General features: G+C 63.7%; 2 protein-coding genes across 7 annotated transcripts in view; both read right to left on the bottom strand.

Annotated features, from left to right (window-relative positions):
• Positions 1 to 1,951: 1,951 nt before the first annotated feature.
• SCARF2 (scavenger receptor class F member 2) lies at positions 1,952 to 13,806 on the bottom strand. Its single transcript, XM_027576375.1, is given in 12 exon segments — positions 1,952 to 3,102; positions 3,104 to 3,642; positions 4,457 to 4,609; positions 5,829 to 5,944; positions 6,153 to 6,270; positions 6,351 to 6,454; positions 7,073 to 7,201; positions 7,333 to 7,551; positions 7,682 to 8,201; positions 8,394 to 8,495; positions 8,610 to 8,668; positions 13,637 to 13,806. Coding segments are annotated over 12 exon segments (2,598 nt in total). The 3' UTR covers positions 1,952 to 2,733.
• A 3,478-nt stretch (positions 13,807 to 17,284) lies between these two features.
• Positions 17,285 to 19,333, bottom strand: part of KLHL22 (kelch like family member 22) — a 38,358-nt gene continuing 36,309 nt past the window's right edge. For all 6 annotated transcript variants that reach the window (XM_027577344.2, XM_027577346.2, XM_027577345.2 and 3 more), the window contains one exon: positions 17,285 to 18,239. In XM_027577344.2, coding sequence (XP_027433145.1) covers positions 17,874 to 18,239 — 366 coding nt within the window. In that variant the 3' untranslated portion in view covers positions 17,285 to 17,873. The remainder of the gene's footprint in view (positions 18,240 to 19,333) is intronic.

Raw genomic sequence — 19,333 nt, 5'->3', positions numbered from 1 at the left:
CTGGCTCAGGCCTTCTCCAGACCCACATTCCTCCCGCTCCTTTGTGCTCTGTGCTACAAAAAATATTTGCGTTTTCCACGACTCATAATTTTTCCTCCTCAATCGCTACCAGATGTGGGTCCTGTGGTCCCCGTCCCCATGGCAACGGAGGTTCCAGCAGCCGCGGTTCCCTTCTGTGGCGCCTTCCCTGGAAGCTGGCACTGCCGTGGGCCTGAGGGGGTGGGGAGGGGGCGGGGAGGAAGCGGCTGTCGGGCGGGGGTGGGGTTGCTGAGGGGTCCGAGCAGCTCCCTCTCCGGGCAGCTACCCGGATTATCCTGGGGGGTTTCTTGGCCTGGTTCCTGGAGGCCACAGCATCCTGCCCGCAGTGGGGGCAGGCGGCAGAGGCTGGCTGCTGGAAGTATGGGAGGTGCCCCTGCTCTGTGAGGCACCCACTCCAAGCGGCTCCCAAAGGTCAGGGTCTTGGGCACCTGGAGGGTTCCCAGGGCAGGGAGAGCAGGGGCCCCAGGAAAGGCCCCGTCTATGTGACCACTCTGGTTGCCCCCACACCGTGCTGACCCAGACTGTGGGGACGGGGAGACCTAGAGCTAAGGTGTGGGGGTCAGAGAGGGTCAATGTGGGCCTCCCTGGGGGGGGTGCAGAGCAAGACTGTCGCCTCAACCACCGCACTGCCCTCCCCCACCCCCCTCAGTCATTCCCCTGCCTTTGCTGGGTCCAGCTGGGCATCTGCCCCTCCTGGCCAACTTCAAGCCTGTGTTCTCAACCCCAGCAGCCAGCAGGGCCTGGTGCCCAAAAGCATCAGAGGCGACCAGCCACAGGGCCACGGCTGGGAGGGTGCCCGGCTGGCCAGAGGGAAGCCTGCATTCCACGTGCTGCCTGACCAGGCCAAATGCCAGGACTGTGTCCACGCAGGCCACATCAGATGTCCCGCCCACGGCATGAGGCCATCTCCACTCAGGTGGCTAAGCCCCTGCATGGGTCACTGAAGTTGACCTCAATGTGATCCCTGAGCTGCCGGCGTTAGTCAGACTCTGTGCTACACTGGGAGCTGCAGGGGGCGGGGGGTGCGCTGGGGAGATGATTGGAGGATCTTGGCAGAATCTCCTGATCAAAATTGCTGGGCATCAAGATGGAAAGAGACCTGCTGGGCAGAGGCAGGGGGATGGGAGGAAACCAGATGGACAGAGGCCAGCGGGTACCCTAGAAATTAAGGCTTTGTAGCCCAGGCAGGTCACAGGGGAGGCCTGCCAGAGGGCCAGAGGCAGTGAAGATGCTGCGGCTGGGGGTGGGGGTGCGGCGCAAATGGCCACAGATAGAAGTCTGGGCCAGAGCAGGGACTGCCTGCGAGGCCAGCCAGGGCTCTGGGCCAGGCACGCTCCCTTCCCGCTCCCCCGCCTCCCTCAGCTTGGTGGGGAGGGCGGTGAGAGTTTCCGGCTGAGGACAAGGAGCCCATTGAGGCAGACAGCGGGGCTCTGTGCAGGGCCACACCATCTTGTTTGTGCCTGACGAGGCCCGGCTGGAGCTGTGCCTGTGGCCCACTGCCCCCTGGCCCCAGCCTCTGACCTGCCCCAGCCACACCAAACAGCTCGGAACCCCCGAGTGTAACAGCAGTGGCCCGTGGGAGAAGCACAGTTCAGAAGCAGTCCCAGGCGCAAACTCCCTGTAGCCAAGGGACTCCGCCTTATCTGTCCTGGTCCATCCTTCATCCTAGGCTGCCAGGCGAGAATGGGGTGGGCCAAGGTGGGTGCCCAATAAGCTTGATAAATAAATGATGGGCCGATGGACACTACCCACTTCCAACTTGGTCCCAAGAGACCCACACCTGGGCTTCCAGGCTCTGCTTAGGTAGAGGAATCTTGCGCATGCGTGCTGGTTGGAAGAGGTCACAGGAATTCTTTTGAGGGAAGATCCTTGCACGAGGAAGGGCAGATAGGAAGCAAGCAAAGCACAGGAGGAAAAAAAGGCACTTTATTAAGAAAGCTTTGGCCAAGCCCCTGCCGGGAGGAGCCCATCCTGGGGCACCCGGATGGGGTGGGAGCAGCCCTGCCGGGGGCCTATAAATACATCTCCTCGGACCACTGGAGTCGCCCCTCGGATTCCCGCGGCATGTGGGGTGGTGGGGGGCCATCAAAACCAGCTCGACAGCTGAGGGGCCAGGGCTAGGGAGGCTGGGGCTGGGGGCGCAGGGAGGGGAAGTGGGGGGGGGACAGGCCGGGCCCAGGGACGCTGAGCCCCCTGAGGAGCAGAGACCAGCCCTTCTCCCCAGGCTCCAGTCAACCAGATGCCCTCAGCCTGGCCAGTGGAAGTAGCCTTTGGCTACCGTCAAGGAAAGAGGCCTCTAGCCAGAGGCGCCAGGCCCTGGCCAATGAGAGGCAGCCGAGACAGAAGTGCTTCTGGCCTCAACCAATGGGAGGGGACCCCAGCCCAGTGCACTCTGGGCCAGTAAGAGGTGGTCTCTCGGCCTTTGAGACCCTGGCTGGTCGGAGCCCTCGGCCAATGGGAAGGAAGTCGCCTGCTAAGCGCCTGTCAGGCCTCGACCAATGGAATGGGGTCTTCCCGCCCGCCGGAGCCTGAGCCAATGAGACGCAGCCTCCCGCCCGGCTGCTCCGGGCCGAGGTCCCGCGAGGCGGCAGTGGCCTGGCCGCCGCAGGGCACGTCGGGCGGGCGCGGAACGCGGGGTGGCAAGCAGCGCTGCTAAGCCTGGGGAACCGGCGGGCACGACCGGGCCACCGCCTGCTACAGGGTGGGCGCGCCCGCCCTGCCCAGCTCGCCCGCCGCTTCCCGGCTCTTCTTGCGCGGCGGCTTCTGGATGGGGGTCTTCTTCCGGGGGGTGTCAGGCGCGGGCGCGCCGGCCGCCACTTTCTCGGGCCCCGGGGCCTCTGGCGCAGGGGAAGCGCGGGCCGGCGAGGCGGGCAGCACCGAGCGCTTGGCCTTCTGCGGCGGCGCCGGCTTCTCTCGCGGGCCCTGCGCGCCCGGAGCCCCTTCGGCGCGGCCCAGGCTGCGAGTCTTGTCGCGCAGCTCCGCGGCCAGCATGGAGGCGGCCTCGGGCGCGCTGCGCGGGGGACCGCCAGCGTCCGTGGGCTCCGAGAGGCCAGGGCCGCGACCCCCGCGCCCGAGCCCTAGGTGGCGAGGGGGCGGAGAGGGCGGGCCCCTCCTCCGCCAGCCCCGGGGGCCGAGGCGTTGGGTCGCGGGCCCGGGGGCTGCCGGGCTCATCCGGCCGCGCCGACGTGTCGCTGGGCGTCCGTTTCCTCTTGCTGGGACTGGGCGCGGCCTCGGGTCCCGAGAGTGGCGGTGAGGGCGCACCTGCAGCGGCAGCGGCGCCATGCTTGCCGTGGATCCAGGACACCTTGGGCTTGGTGGCAGGGTCGGGTGGAGGCGGCTTCCTGCGCTCGGGAGATGGCGAAAGCGACAGGCCCCCAGCCTCTCCCCGGGCCCGGGCCGGCCGGGCCTCGCGCCGGGCCACGCGCGCATACAGCGCCCCGCCGGGCCCCTCCACGCTAGACGCCGACCGCTCGCTGTCAGAGGACGCGGGGAGGGGCGTCGCCTCCTCTGTGGACGCCGGCGTGGTCACCGGCGCGGGGCATGACGCCAGCGCCTCGGTAGGGGCGGTGGGGGGCTCCGCGTCCCGGCTCTCGGTTGCGGTCTCTGACAAGGGAAGAAGAGCTGACGGTCACGGCCTCCACAGGGAGCTCGGCCATCCAGCCTTCAGGCAAAACCCTCACCTTCCTCCTCTTCCCCGCCCCAGGTGATGCTCAGTCGCCCTGGCATCTAGACACGCCTGGAGAAATCACAACACCAACCGCGAACTTAGTTCTGAGCCCCCAGGGTGTGCTGCCGAGTGCTGGGAGGTGAGGGGCAACATTCCTGGGGCTGAAGCCCCAACCTTGGTCTCACCCTTCCCCCACCACATCCCCAACCTGGGGGGCCACATCATCAAACATGACCTTGGAACACCTCCAAGGGGATTCATTATTCCTCATTAAGAGATAAGGCATCTAAGGCTCAGAGAGGTTAGTCACCTGCCCAAGGTCACCCAGGGGGATAGCCAGGGGACGAGAGAGGCCAAGGCCAGAAAACCAGCCAGTCAGCCTCCTTCCAGATGTCTGTGGGCCAAAACTTAAGGCAAAAGTGTGCCCCATACCCTGTAGGCCATCGGCTCCTATCTCCTCTTCCAACTCCTACCCAGGCCCAGAACCTTCTCTATGAATGGCCTCCCCAGTAAGTGAATCTGGGCTGTGGCTAGAGACCAGAGAGCCCACCTACCTCCCCAGACCCTACCCCAGTTCAGCGCTGAGCAGCACAGAACCCCACTCCATAGCCTCAGCTCTGTGTCCAACCCCCAGTTAAAAGCATCACCACACCCTCCCTCCCCATGCTGTCTGTCGCAAGGAGCACGGAGATCTCTTCAGCTAGAACATTTCATTTGCCTGGAGGGAGGCCCAAGCAGAGCCCTACTCACCCTCGTGGGGTATGCAGTACACGGGCCCCTCATCGGTGGTGTCGAAGGAGGAGAAGGAGGCCCGGGAGGACCATGATGGCGAGGGCTGCTCCAGCCCCGACGGTGGCTCCAGGAAGCTACAGTTGAGTGTGTTATCCAGGTCGTGATGGGCCACTGGGGAAGGAGGGAGGCACAGCTGCCAGGGGCCCCCACTCTGCCCTGGCCTGTGCCCTCACCAGCCCTCTTGCAACAAATGGTGGAGTAACCAAGACCAGCCCTACCCTAAGACTGGATAGAACAAGCAATTCAACAGGCAGAGTGACACTAGACCAGGACAGGAGAATGGGTAGAGGTGAGCTGGTAAAAAGAGAGAAGGGGGAACAAAGATGCAAGGCTAGTGTGTGCAGCCAGGAAGCTGAACAAGGATGGGCTGAAGTGTTGGAAAAAGAGGGCCAGAGAGAACCCCTGGCTGGCACAGGCCATCAGGGCCTCCCAGCCATGTTCAGACCTGGCCTTGTGGGACCCAAGGACCCAGAGCCACCTCTGCTGAGCGGGCCAAGGGATTTTCTCAGCTGTTTCCATCTTTTTTTTTTTTAAGATTTTATTTATTTATTTATTTATTTATTTATTTATTTATTTATTTATTTGACAGAGAGCGATTACAGGCAGGGAGAGCGGCAGGCAGAGGCAGAGGGAGAAGCAGGCTCCCTGCTGAGCAGAGAGCCCAGTGATTCCAGGACCCCAGGATCATGACCTGAGCCGAAGGCAGACACTTAACTGACCGAACCACCCAGGAGTCCCAGCTGTTCCCATCTTTACCTCCCAGGAGATGAGTCTCCCCCTCCCCTTCATCTTCAGAGACAAGTGGCAAAAAGGGAGAGTCCACTCCTGGTGTGGCTCAGTGCAGACAGACAGAGAGAAGCACCTCTCTCCCAACTGCAGTCCTGACTAGGGTGGGGGAGCCATGGAACCAGCCTGCCCACCTTCCAGAAAGGACCCAGAGCACTTCAGGCGGGAGGGGGGCGCTCCTTGTAGCAGGGTTTCCATGCACAGGTCCGACCTACCACCCCCACCCCCACCCCCGACCCCCTCCAGCCCGCGTTCACCTGCACCTACCCACCAGGACTTATAGTACACTCCTACAGATCGTGCGGGTCCTGCCCACTGGGATGTCTACACACTCCAGATGCAATCACTCCCACTCACCGAAACAGGGCCCAAACCTCCCACACCTGCCTGCACACCTAGGACTCCTGCCTTCCTCCCCGGGCTCGCGGGTATCAGAAGCCCCTCTTTGCATCCCTCCCCAGCCCACCCACATCAACACTCAAGGCCCCGTATGTCCTGCACCGGGAGGTGTTCCCCCCCAGAGACCCCGTGCCGATATCCTTACCTACGACCTTGGGCAGCTTCTGCCTCCGGAGCGGGATCCGGGGCAGCTTCATGCTGATGCGGCTGAAGCGACCGCACAATCGCTGCGGCGCCTTCTTCCTCCCGAGCGTGAGCTCCCTGCGGGGGCGGGGCCTGAGTAAAGGGGCGGGGCCTGGATGGGACAGTTGGATCTCGGCGGGAGCCCTGACTCAGGAAGGGCGGGACCTGAGCTAAAGATAGGCAGTGCCACACCCCGGGACGGGGGCCGGGGGCCGGGGTAGGGCGCGCAGCGCTACAGACAGGGTGCGGCCTGAGCCCAGGAGAGCCGGCCGGCGTCGGGCCTCACCGGCGCGCCGGGTCCTTGCCGCGGCAGGCGCAGCAGCAGCCGAGCAGCGAGAGCAGCAGGCCGAGGAGCAGCGCAAGCAACGCACCCGCGCCCATCACGCCCTTGCGCTGGTTGGTCTCTGTGGGAAGGCACCGGGGTCAGCGCGGGGGCCGGCACCTCTGGCATCGCCCTCAACAGGGTGCCCCCTCAACGACTCACCCAGGCGGCAGGCACCAGTGACCGGGTCGCACGAGTCCTCGTGGCAGCTGCAGGCCTGGGCGCAGTCCACGCCGTGTAGCCCAGGCGGGCACGTCAGGTTACAGCTGCGGGGGCACGGGGTCAGGGAGGGCCACAGCAGCCCTCCGTGACGCCCCTCGCCCTCGCCCCTGCGGCCAGCTAGCCGCGGCCCCGGAGCCGGGTTCTCTATCTCCCTGCTCTAGGGTTTGATGGCCCACCACGACCGCCGGGCATACACTGGATGATCAGTGTTTTGGAAATGAATGTGCTGCACAACCAGCGGGATGGGATTGGGAGACAGGGCCTGTGGTCGCTCGGCCTCAGGGTCCACTTCTGGGGCTGACTCTTGGCTGGGTGAGAAGAGGGGCTGCCAGACCACCCATGGCTGTAAGCGGAGGTCTCTGCTCTCTCTGCACTAGCTCAGGGTCACCTCAACCCTGCAGATCTCAGAAGCCCACGGTCCACAGGCGGAACTGGTTGCCAGATCCCGCTCCGAGCGCCGGCTCCACACCACGGCAGGAAACTGCCCCCCACCCCCACCCCAAAGAGTCTGACAGCACTCCCTAGCTGCGGTAAGAGGACCTAGGCTGAAGGGCCGAGCCTGGGTCTCATCTGTTCGGCCACCATGAGCAGCACCTGGGGTCTGGCTGGATCCCTGTGACATGCACGTATCCCCTAACCCCCTTTGGGTCTCCGGCACTCACTGGGGCCCGTGGACGCCAGGGCTGCACAGGCAACGCCCCGACTGGAAGTCGCAGTGGCCGCTGCCGCAGTCGGCGCACACAAATGCACAGTCCTCGCCGTAAGTGCCATTGCTGCACTTGGTCTCGCACCTCGAAACGCGGGGGAGAGGGAGTCAGCGGAAATGGGAGCAAGGCTCTCCCTCCGCGGAGAGCATTCGGAGACTGGCGGGGCTAGGGGGCTGCGTGCCTGGGACACATTCGGGCATGGGCTGCTTGCTCACCGGTCGCCGATCCAGCCCGCGTTGCAGCGCGTGCACTTGCCAGTGACGTGGTTGCAGGCATGCCCGTCGCGGCAGGGCGGGCAGCGGTGGCCGCAGCCCTCGCCATAGAAGCCGGTGGAGCACGGCTGGTCGCACTTGGTGCCGTTCCAGCCGGGCTCGCAAGTCAGGCAGCGGCCCTCGGCCACCGTGCAAGGCTGCTGGCCTTTGCACTGGCCGCATCTGGGGAAAGGGCGGGAGGCTAGGCGGGGCCCAGAGCCGCCTCACCCGCCCCGCCCCACCCCCGTCCCCTTCGGCGCCCCGCCCCACCCCACCCCCCGCCCCTCCTCCCAGGTCAGGGGCTCGCGCTTACCGGCGGCGGCAGCCCAGGCCGTAGAAGCCGGCAGGGCACGGCTCCCGGCAGTACTTGCCCCGGTAGCCCGGCTCGCAGGCGCACGTGCCGTCCACAGGGTGGCAGCGGCCGCGAAAGCACTGGCAGTAGCGCTCGCAGCGCGCGCCAAACGTGCGCTCGCGGCACTGGCAGCGGCCGCTCTGTTGCTCGCACGGCGACGTGTTGCAGGCGCACTGATTGTTGCAGCTGCGGCCCCACCAGCCTGCGTGGCACAGGCACGCGCCCGTCTGTGGGTCGCAGCGCGACGTGGCGCTGCAGTAGCACGCGCTGGCGCACTGCGCGCCCCACCAGCCAGGCTCGCAGCGACACGCGCCGCTCCGCGGGTGGCACACGCCATGCTGGCACTGGCACGCATGCTCGCAGCGTGCGCCCCAGCGCCGCGCGTGACACGTACACTGGCCCGTCACGTCTTCACACTGCCCATGCGGGTGGCAGATACACAGCTCTTTGCAGTCGGGGCCCCAGAACTGGCGCGGGCACTCTGCAGGGGCGGGCAGAGTGGGTGTCAAGCCAGGGTGCTCGCGAGGGAGCCCGGATCCAGCCAGAACCTCCCCGCGTCCCGCCCTCCGCCTTTGGGGACCGTCCCCCATGCCGGATCCCGTCTCCGGGTCAGACCCCACCCCGGTCACGGACCCCGCCCCACTGCCCAGCGCCCGCCCGGATCCTCGCTCACTGGTGTCGCAGTTGGCACCGAAGTAGCCATGGCGGCAGCGGCACTCGCCCGGCCGCACGCACACTTCGTTCTCCGAGCACGTGGAGTTGCCTTCGCACACCGCTGCGGACGAGACGGGCCTGAGCTGCCGCCTGGCCTGCCCCCAGCTCTCGGTGTCCTGCCCCCTCCTCTCCGTGTCCCTGCCCCCCACCCAGGTCCCCAGGCTGCCCCACTCACCGACCCCACACTCGTCGCCCTGCTGCCTCCAGCCGGCACAGCACGTGGGCTCCTGGGAGCTGCAGGCAGAGAAAGGGCTCCTGAGCCTGGGCCCCAAGCCCAGTCCTTGCTAGGGCTCGCCAGCCACCTCCACCCTGCCCACAGGAGCTGCTTAAGGAGGCCCTGCCACATGCCAGGTACCGAGGTAAGTTCAGGAGACTGCCAGCAAGTAAGACACAGACTCCAGCCCTGGAACAGACACTGGGAGGCAGCAGAGTGCAGACCACCAAGGGATCTAACCCCCAAGAACTTTACTGGCCCCTCGATGAGGGGTCATCCCTCCCCTCCCCATCCCACCTAACTCCTCTGTGACACAACCCCTCGCCACCTAGGCCTGAGGAAAGAACCCCAGGGGTCCCAGAAGGAGCTGGTGAGAGGTCCTTGAGTCTCTGGGACCTGCTTCAAGTGGCATCGCTGGCGGCGGCGGAGGCCCGGCCAGATGGGTATCAGGATCTAGATGTGACATGACCTGGACAGCAGGGACTGGTGCGGCCAGATGGGCACACCTGGATACCCAGGTGGCAGATGTGCAGCCTCTGACAGAGGTGTCCACTCAGTGGAGGGGCAGGGCATACCCGGGGAGTCCTCCATGACAGCAAGGAACGCAAAACGTGAGGGGTCCAGAGCACCAGGGCAAGACTTGGGTTGGAGGGAGGAGATACTAGAGCATCTATTTATGTGTTTTAAAAATCTTGTTTTAATTTTATTTGGTTTTACAAGGTACACGGTGTGACCTCAGTAGGAGGTAAATACCTTATGACTGTTGCATTTCAGGGTAGTACAGCCTACCCAACCCTGGGCCCAAAAGTCTGGAAGCCCTGCCAGAGTGATGCATATCACCAGAGAGAGTGCGTGGGGGTTGAGATGGAGTGTGCCCACATTTGGAGAGCAAAGAAGCCTGAGAAGGAAGAGACACTCAGGCTGCAGGTTCATGGGTCCCATCAGGCCTAGAACTTCACCCAGACCCTAAAGGCACATAGCAGCCATTCATACTTCAGAGAAAAAGGAGTATACTCCTTCAGAAGGGTCTCATCCAGAACCAGGATGTGGTGTTGGAAAGAAGTTGGAAAGAGGCCTGAGACCCTGGTGGGTAGAACTGGCTGGGAAGGGAAAGACTGCAGGTGCCCATATCATGCCCCTCAAAATGCCCCCCCAAGCCATTCCCCAGCAGAGAGCATCACCACACCCTGGATAGGCCCCCACCCCACCCAAAGGGTTTGATTCTCCTTCAGGCCAAAGATGAGGAGACTTGGGAACAGGAACCATAAAATCCCGAACTGCAAGAGGTGGACCCAGCTTCTTTTCTACAAATGAAACAGGAAACCAGGCCCGAGAACAAAAAGCAGGCTTGGCCCCCACCATTGTTTCCAGCTACCTAGCCCAGCCACACGACTCATAGGTGCCCACCTGCAGGTAGAGCCAGATCCGCCAGCCTATCACCCTCCTGCCCTTTCTGCCAGTTCGGAACCCAGGTCTCTGGGTGGAGAGCCTCTGCAGGTGGCCCTCCTATAGGCGGCCTTGCCGGATGGCCAGCTGGGATGGACCTGGAAGCCCTGACCACTTTCTGCCCTGCCCTGGCTGTGGTTGGGAGTCTGGTTTTAGGGGCCACACGAAGCTGGATTTGATGCCTGTGTGACTTTGGGCACAGAACTTAACCGCTCTGACTTTCAGACTCCTGATTTGTAGAATGGGGCCCAAGGGTCTGGAGGGAGTATTAAGAAAACCAAGATGTCTCCCAAGATGTTGTTTGGCACGAACTCAGAGCTCAGCCAAGGCCATAGACTGCTCTCCAGCCCGTGCTGTGCAGGTTCCAGGAAGCCCCTGAGTTCCCCTGGTCCTGCCTCCCGCCCCCAGCATGGCTGGTACCTAGGGCCCACCCAGCAGAGCTACCCCTGGCAGGATGGAGTGCACGTGGGTTCAGCAGGACCATGAAGCGGAGACTGTGGGTCAGCTGCCTTTCCTTCTGGGAGGGCTGACAGACGAGGCCAGGTTGGGGCGGAGGGGTGGGGGCAAGCCCACCCTCTCCAGAACTTAACAAAAGTGAGATGAGGAGGAAAATGGCCTGGCACAGGGGACAGTTCCCACACTTGAGCTATAGGTTAGTGAGACCCTGGGGTGCCAGGCCACAGGCTGGGCCAGGCCCCTTAGCAAGCGGGCCTTGCTTCGGGCTGCCCCTTCTAGAGATCACTGTCACTGCAAACAAAACCGCCATGATTCAAACCGTGTGATCTTGAACCTGCCCATGCCAATGCAGCAAAGCAGCCTGGGAGAACTGCTTGCTCACTGTGCCCAAGTCCGCATTCTCTCTCCAATCCAGCCTGGGGGCTGCCTACCATACCACTTGGGATCCTATACTTACCTGCTCTCCTCCTGCCCCCGCTCCATACCCCTCCTCTGGTTTCTGCCCCCTTCCTTGGCTCTGTCATCTCCTCTCCTCTGTCCACTCCCTCAGGAAGCTCCCTGGGGCCCATCTAGCTGAGGTGCTGAAAATGCTCAGAGCCCTCCAGTGGGGCCGACCTCCCCAGACTGAATGCCTAGCCGCCCCCAAACGAAGACTTCCCCATCTCAGGTAGTGCAGTCCTTCCAGGCTGGGAGCCCGAAACTCCAGAGGCATCGGCCCTACAGTGACTGAGACAGCACACACCCGATTCATGGAGAAACACGCCGCTCTACCTTCCAAACTGGATCTAGGATGGGACGAGCCACTTCTCCCTCCTCTGCCCCAGCCTTGTGAGAGCCACCCTCACTCTCCCTGGTTTCTCCTGACTGACTTCCTAGCTGGTTCCTCCTTTTAACCTCCTGAGCCAAGTTCATCTGCCACTTGGCAGCCAAACCTGGTCAGATCCCAACCCTCCTCTGTGCAATGCCCCTGGGGGTTCCCATGGTCCTCAAAGAAAAAGCCCAGGTCCCCAGAGCAGTGGGCAGACCCGCTGTGGCCTGCCCACCCTCATTCTTTGGCCTCTCCTCCACCATCCCCCTCCCAGGCTCTGCCCAGCCCCCATGGCTCCTTTCTGTGCTTCCAGAAGCCCCTGGCACTTAGAGCCTTGCCCCCAGACACCAAAGGCCTCCACCATATCTCTGCCCACTCATCACCCCTCAGTGGGTGATCACCCTAAAGGATACAGCACTCCCCAACTGAACACTTCCTCCCCAGCACTTGCTAGATGTCAGATGACTTGCTGTAAGTCTCCTCCACTGCGGGGACAGTGGTATTTGTCTCAGCCACTGTATGGCTGCACCAACCACAGGCCTGGCACACACAGTAGGTGCATGGGATTTTACTGGCTGAGTGTATTGCTCCCCTCTTCCGGTTCTCCTGCCTCTGGGGAAAAGGAACCCCCCCCCCCCCCGTGGAAGCCTTGGACCGGTAATGAAAGAGATGGCCCAGACCCTGGGTGGGCAGTGGCCAGAGGTGGCTGTCCTTCCGATAAACCAGCTCCACATATAATCGCAATCGCCCCCTCTCCACTCCATGAGGGGGGTACCACCAACAACCCCATTTGACGGAGGCAGGTTAAGCGATTTGTCCTGTCCTCCGCACAGGCGGGGAGAAGTGGCACCAGGACCGGAAACCCAAACCCGGTGTCTGGGCTACTGAAACAGGCCGCCTCGTGGGGAGGTGCCCGGGCAACGGGACGCGGGAGCGAAGGGTTCAGGCTCCCGACAGCTCGAGCCTGCCGCCGGAGCCCCCAGCACGGAGCCCCATCGGGGAAGGAGGGCTGAGGCGGAGAGACAGGGCCGGCAGCGATCGCGCCCTCCCCCTCTCCAGGCACGGCCCCGCCCGTCACTGCCACTGCATTCCTAGGGCCGGGGAGGCCCGGGAGGCGGCGGCGGCGTCGATGTGAAGCAGATGGCGGGCCAGGCCGGCCCCCGCCCCGGAGGCGGGGCTCGCAGTGGGGAGGGGTCTGCGCGCCTCGGGATCCGAGCTCGGAAACCCCGCGCGGCCCCCTCGCAGCCCCTTGTCTGCGGCGACCGCCAAGCCCCCGGACGCGGCCTCCCAGGGCCCTGTGGCTCAGGGCGCCCCGACGGGACGCAGCCTGGGGCCCTGTGGCCGCCTCTCCAGCTTCCCGCCCGCCCGGCGCATCCCCCCCGCAACCGCCCCGGCTTGAGCCAAGGCACCCCCATACGCCGGCTCCTTGGCCCCAGGTGGAGATGCCCTTGACCTCGCTCTGGCCTCTGACCGGCCGACCAAGTCCTCCGAACCCTGCGCCCACTCCTAGCGTCCTGTCCTCCGCTCTTTTTCCTCCGCGCAAGATCTTCGGGCCGCCGCTCTCCGGCCGGGCCTGCCCACTGCCTGTCCCACGCTGGCTTCCCCAGCCGGCACCTCGTGGAGTCCCACGTCTGTGCGGCCCCTCCGAGCACCCAGTATCCCCACCCGGGAGTTCCATATCCGTCGGACCCCGGTGCCCGTCATTGTCCTTTCGAATCCGGCGTCTGGTCCACTTTGGGAGCAGGCTCCTCAGTGCCCACCTCCATCACCACCCTCTTCCCACCCGCGCCTACTTCTAAGACACAAATCCCTCCTTCCGAGTCGCGCCAGCCTCAAGGTTCGCCGGCTCCCACCTCTCAGGAGCGCTGCTCCATCTCCACTCGGCCCCCACCCTCCCTCCCCAGCTCGAGCCACACTGGTGCCCGGGGCCTTTGCAAATGCCCTTCCATCGGCTTGGAATGCCCTTCCCCGACTTCTCCCTACGCCTTCGCAACCCAGCCCAAGCGTTCCTTTTTCTCGGTCTGAAATCTCAGACACGGTATGTCACCCCTCGGGACGCCCACTGCACTCCATTCTCCCCTCGGCTGACTTCGCGTCTGGGGTAACTTCGGATGCACCGTCGTGGCCCGGCGCCCAGGCTCGGCCTGGAGAGGAGTTGGCGTCGGCGAGGGCGGTGGAAAGGACTAGAGCGGTTAGCTTAGGAAGGTCCCGGACGCCCCCTCCCCTCGGCCCCGAGCGCCCCCCTCGGCCCCCTCCCCCAGCCAGGCCGGGCTCCTACCCGGGCGCGCGGCACACGTTGCGGCCGCGCGGGTTCAGCTCCTGGGGCGCCGCGGGGCCGGGCAGCAGCCAGAGCAGCAGGAGCAGCAGCGGCGGCAGCAGCGGCGACGGCGGCCCCCCGGCTCCCCGGCGCCGCGCCGGCCCGGCCCCCCGGGGCCCTGCGCCCTCCATGCGGCGCGGGGCAGGCGCGGGGCGGGCGCGGGCGCGGGTGCGGCCGCAGCGAGAGCGGCCGGAAGCGGAGTGCGCGGCCGGGCGGGGGGGCGGCAGGAGGGGCGCCGGGCCGGGCAGGAAATTCCACATCGGCTCCCTGATCCCGGGCCAGCCGCGGCCGGCCAGGCGGCAGCGCCCGCCCCGCGCGCCAGACCCCACCCTCCGGCCGCGCCACCGCCCCTCCGCGCGGCCCCCGCCCCCACGCGGCCGCTCGCAAACTTGGGGGCGAACTTGGAGGAGGCCCGCGGAGCGTTGGGAGAGGGAGGGGCCCGGGCGGGAGGGGAGCCCCTCCCAAGGAATCCCTAGTCCCCGAGGCTTTCCCCTCCCTCTCCAGACACCCATCAGAGAAGTCACCCCTGCGCGCTCAGTGCGCGGCCAGGCCCGGGGCGGGAAAGGGGGTGAGGGTCGAGCACGCGACGCCCCAAATCTCCCCCGGCCCGCTGCGCCTCGGAACCGGCCGGGGGAGGGCGGCCCGAAGACGGCCCAGATCAAGGCCGCAAGCCGGCCTCCGCTCCCCGCCGCGAAGCCCTTGTAGAGCTGGGCTGCGATGTTGGCTCCTCAGGCTCACTTCGGGTGCAAAGCCTGCAGAGGACACCGGAACGGGGTGCTTGAGACCTCTGGGTCGACTCGGTCTGCACCTGAGCGCTGGGCAAAGGGTGTCTCCGCGGAAGGTAGAAGGGCCCAGCAGTGGGCTCTGATAGAGTGTGGAGGGAAATGCAGTTGGGGGCAAAGGCAGAGAGAGGAGAGGGGAGTACTCCAGAACTGGGAGACCCTGCAGTCCTCCTCCAGTGGCGATGGGGGAGTTTGGGAGAGAAATTCTACTTGAGAAGGCTGTTGGATCACCAGAGGTAAAAGTCCAGAAGGTGGAGGCTTGGGGGGTCCTGCATTAGGAAAAGTGGGGTGAGAGCATAAAGAGGAGCAGGGGCCGTGGGGGAGGGGAGCAATGTGGAGAGAGGAACAGGGCGAGAAGGCGAGAGGGAGGAAGAGGCGCTCTGGGCCTGGGAAGCAGAGGAGTTGCCTGTGCTCTGGGACACAGACCCGATCCCAGAGACCATGGAGCAGGGGAAAGGTGGGCAGGCCTGGGCGTGGAAAACAAAGGGGGGCCTCCAGGTCCCAGCAAAGACAAGCTTGTCTTTGGCAGACTTGGGAGTTGGTGGGAAGACCTGTGCAGGGAGAGGACACCTGCCTTCTCTTGGAGAACAGGCTGCAGATAGGCTCCCTGAGGAGGAGGGAGAGGTGGTGCCCTTCCTCAGTCAAGTGGAGGTGGTCAGAGTGGAAGGGGGGCTGAAGGAGGGGCTTGGGATAACGGCCACTGGAAGGCCCAAGGCTGTGGACCTCACCAGGTTGGCTGGGCCAGAGGCCTGTCCAAGGGCAGGCTGGCGGAGGGAAGGAGCGGAATAGGGAACTTCGAAGGTTAGGGCCCTCCGTCAGCCATGCTGGTGCAGGAGGGGGGCCAGAGGCAGGCAACAGCGGTGGGACTGGAAGGGGTCGTTGCACCCCCGAGATCACAAATGCAAACACTCCTTGGGGACAAGTAAACAGGCCAGCTACTTGTGGGCAGCTCCCCCTGGGCACGGCCCTGACCTCAGCGGTGCCCTCCCAGTGCCCAGGGCCCCTCCCCAAACTCCCCCGTAGACTGCCAGCAAGAGGGGCCAACAGAGGCCCCGGCTTTAGAAGCACCCACCCCAGCTGGCCCGAGTTCATGGACAAGCACCTCAAACTCCCTCCCCTCCTTTCCCTTCCCGGCTTGCCACCCCCAAATTCCCTCCTCTGTGAAGGGCACCAGCTGGATGACGCCCCCACTCCATGCCAATGCCAGGACCTCACGAGTGTCTCAAATCTCTACCTACCCCATCAGCGTGTCACCCAGAGCCGTCTTTCTAATCACATCTGGCTGCTCCCCACACTCGCAGGACTGTCGCCGGCCTCATCTCACTCAAGACCCACGGCAGTCCTCCACACGTGTCCCATCGCAGCCACCCCCCAGTTGATGGCAAGTTCAGGGTTGAACACAGGGCCCGCGTCTGTCCCAGCCACCGTCACATGCCCATCAGGAGACTGAGAAGTGCGAATGAATGTCTGTATGACTGGCCTGGTGCCAGGTGAATACCATGATGAGGAAGCTGTGGGTTCACGGGCACCCGCAGATGACTAACAACCACACAGCTACCCCATGGGGGTCTGGAGCCTGGGCCAACTGGTTCCAGCCAGGATGGCTTCCCGGGGGCACTTGAGAGGGCGAGGGTTTTGCAGGCGGAAAGGGGTGAGCGCCGAGCTGAGTGAAGGCGGGATGTAGGGCCTCTCTGAGAGCCTGCCAGGCTGCCTAGGTCCCGGGACAGGTGCTGAGGGGGGAAGCCATGAAGGCCTCCAAGCTGGACAGTGCAAGGCAGTGGCAGAGACAGGAAATGCTGGCTCCTACTGTGAGCCCCTGAGCAGGGGAGAGGACACTGAAGAACGTGGCCACACTGTCCCACTGGAAGTGACCCACTAGGGTCAACGCTGGGACTGCCACCCGAGCTAGAAGTGCATGATGTCACCTTGGGCTTAGGGAGTGGGGGCATATTTTTGCAGGGGTACCCGAGCCCCAGGAGACAGGAAGATCAGACACTGATCCTAGGGGCAGGAAGCAACTCGCACTGGCCTCACACCAGAGCCCAAAGTCTTCAGGGTGTCTGGACCCTACCCCCCTCCTCCCATCAGGCAGCACACACTGCCCCTCTGCCCTCCTCCACCAACGACAGTTTGCCAGCGGCCACAGGCTCTGGGCAAGGCACTGGGGTACAGAAAGAAGACGCAGTCTTCCTCACGCTCTGCCCAGGAGACTTGGGAAGTCACAGATCATCTGTGCAGGTTGCTCCCTGCCCTTGGGGCTTTGCAAGAGCAGAAGCTGCAGCAGGAGGAGGGGTGTTCAGGTGGAAGCTCGGCTGTGCAGAAGCAAGGTAGGTGCTGGAAGCCCAGCCCACTCGCGGGTGGCCCCGAGAGGTTGCCACCCGCTGCACCAGCATGACCCTTGAGACGATGTGCTAAGAACTCAGCTGGCGACCCTCTAGGAAAAGGCAGCTCCCCTTCCCACCCCTGCCACACTCAGATCCAGCAGGCAGGGGGGAGCCTATGGTGACTGGGTCTCCCTCCCCAGGCATGGGGCTCACAGAGCTGGACTGAGGTTCAGAGAAGAGCACCTCACCGGAGAAGGCGCTCCGGCAGGCCAGGTGACTGCCTCTCGGCAGACCAGGATGGGTTTCCAGGTTCCCCAGTAACAGCCTTGCTAGCTGGGGGTGTACCGTGCTTTTCCCTCGGATGGGGGCTCCTGGCCTGCCACTGCCACTCAGCAGCTCTGAGCCTGGAAGGCCACAGGCAGCCACAGACGACAGCCTTGCATGGGCTGTGAACGGATGGTGAGGCCACGGCCCCAGGAAAACAATCCACACCTTTTGTAAGATGATTTATTTCATTTATCAACAACATGGGGTCAGAAAAGCCCAGCTGTAGGGGATCTTTTATTACTAAAACCAGTCTCGGGCAACTCTATGTATCTCTATTCCTTTTCCAGGCCTTGGGAGCTTGCAATAGCTCAAGCCTCTGGATGCTGGGCAGGCGACGGGCTCACTCCACCCTCTCCCTGCCCACGGAAGGAGGCACAGTGTGCCTCGGCCCCCTCACCCACGGGGCCAGTCCCCAGGTCCCTTTGGAGAAGGGTGCCCTCTCAGCACAGCAGGGAGGAGAACCAGGTACTGGGGAGTCCACGACAGCTGATGTCGCCATGCCCCATCCAAGCTAAGGAGGAGGGGGCCCGGTAAACTCCTCCAGAGAACCAGAGCCCTCCGCAAGCATCCCTGCTGTAGGGTGATCACAGCCAAGGATGTGCAGAGCCCCCCAAGCAGCCGCTGTAGGCTGGCGGGCAGGCAGGCGGGAAGGATGGGTGGCAGGAGCTGGCAAGCAGGCAGTGCCAGCGGAAGGGGGGCCACCTGGGGGCCCCACTGCCGTAAGAGCTCCCGCCACCTCCCCTTCTGACACCGGGTGCCGGAGCCCTAGTCCTCGCTCGAGTTGTCAAACTCCTCCCAGTCAGACACGCTCATCACCTCGGAGGCGAAGTCCGGGTCGGCCTGGCTGCGGTCGGGGGTCCCACGAGGCGGCTCGAGGAGCAGGGAGCGGGGCAGCGTGAGCACGCAGGCTGCCAGGCCTGAGATGGAGTTGTCTAGCTGCGGCCCCTCCTCCCAGCAGTCCTTCTCCACGTCGTAGATGTGCACGTAGCCCGTGCGGCTGCCACGGTTGTGCGAGCGGCCACCCAGCACGTAGATCCTGGTGTCCAGCACAGCGATGCCAGGTTCACCATGCCCGGCGGGGAGCGGGCAGACGGAGGACCACTGCCCAGATGTGCAGCCGTAGCAGGCCACCTGCAACGCCAAGGTCAGAGTAAAGCCGGGTACGTGCCGAGACGGGGCTGCCAGGCCGCCCTGGGCCAGCCGGGCAGGGCAGCACTCTTGGCCAGGCCCTGGATTCAGACCAAGGCTGAGGGACACAGCCAGGCTGTGTGTAAACCCAGCTCCCCTGGAGGAAGAGTCTGGGGCCAGCATCAAAATGTCCCGTCCACAGGCCAGGCCGACGCTCTGTCCTGCCTCCAGGGCCCTCAGCCAGCCTGTGGCCCCAGGTGTGTGGCACCCCACCGTAGGCACACTAGCACGCTGTTCTTCTCTAAGGTCTGGGGTTCCCTCCCCTCCACAAAACTGAAACTGACCAAAGACACGGACCCCAACTAATTCCCTCATAGCACCCAACTCCAGGAGGAAGTGCAGATAAAATGTGGAAATAGTTAATTTGCTGACTAGTGAAGACCGACCGTCAACATTCTCCCGTCTCCAAAATGCCCCCCCAACAGTAAACAAACACATGGGAAAATGTTCCACCTACTCGTAATCCAAGAAATGTAAAACAGGAGTTAAATTTGTCCCTGACAACTAGCAGCCACCGGGGGAAGAAAAATCACAAGACCCAGTGCTGATAAATGCGTAATGAAGCCATTCGTCTGTGCGTTTGCCTGACGCTCCGGGAAAGCTGTTTGACAATAGGTATTAAGAGCCATAAAAATCTTATCTTTTTTACTTTATTAATCACCTTTGGTTCTCCACCTGTGGGAGGCAGAAAAATGACCCTCCAAAGAAGTCCATGCCCTAAATCTCTAAAACTTGTGTTACTTTACACGGCAAAAGGGACTCTGCAGACATGCTTCAGGGTACAGACCTCGAGGTGGGGAGGTTGTCCTGGGCTTGCCAGGTGGGCCCATCTAATTGCACAAGTCCTTGAAAGCAGAGGGGAAAGTCTACCAAGAGGGAAGAGAAGTCAGAAGGACAACCTGCCATTGCTGGCTGAGGACAAAGCGGCCCCATGCCAGGGAATGCAGAGGCCTCTAGAAGCCGAGAAGTGCCTTTAGCCGACAGTCAGCAAAGAAACAGGGACCTTAGTTCTACCAGGGAACTGAATTCTGATAACC

The sequence above is a fragment of the Zalophus californianus genome, chromosome 14 (genome assembly GCF_009762305.2).
Source record: "Zalophus californianus isolate mZalCal1 chromosome 14, mZalCal1.pri.v2, whole genome shotgun sequence".
Taxonomy (NCBI): Eukaryota; Metazoa; Chordata; class Mammalia; order Carnivora; family Otariidae; genus Zalophus; species Zalophus californianus.
Note: the sequence above shows the minus strand (reverse complement) of the source record. Positions and strands in the feature narration are given on the sequence as shown.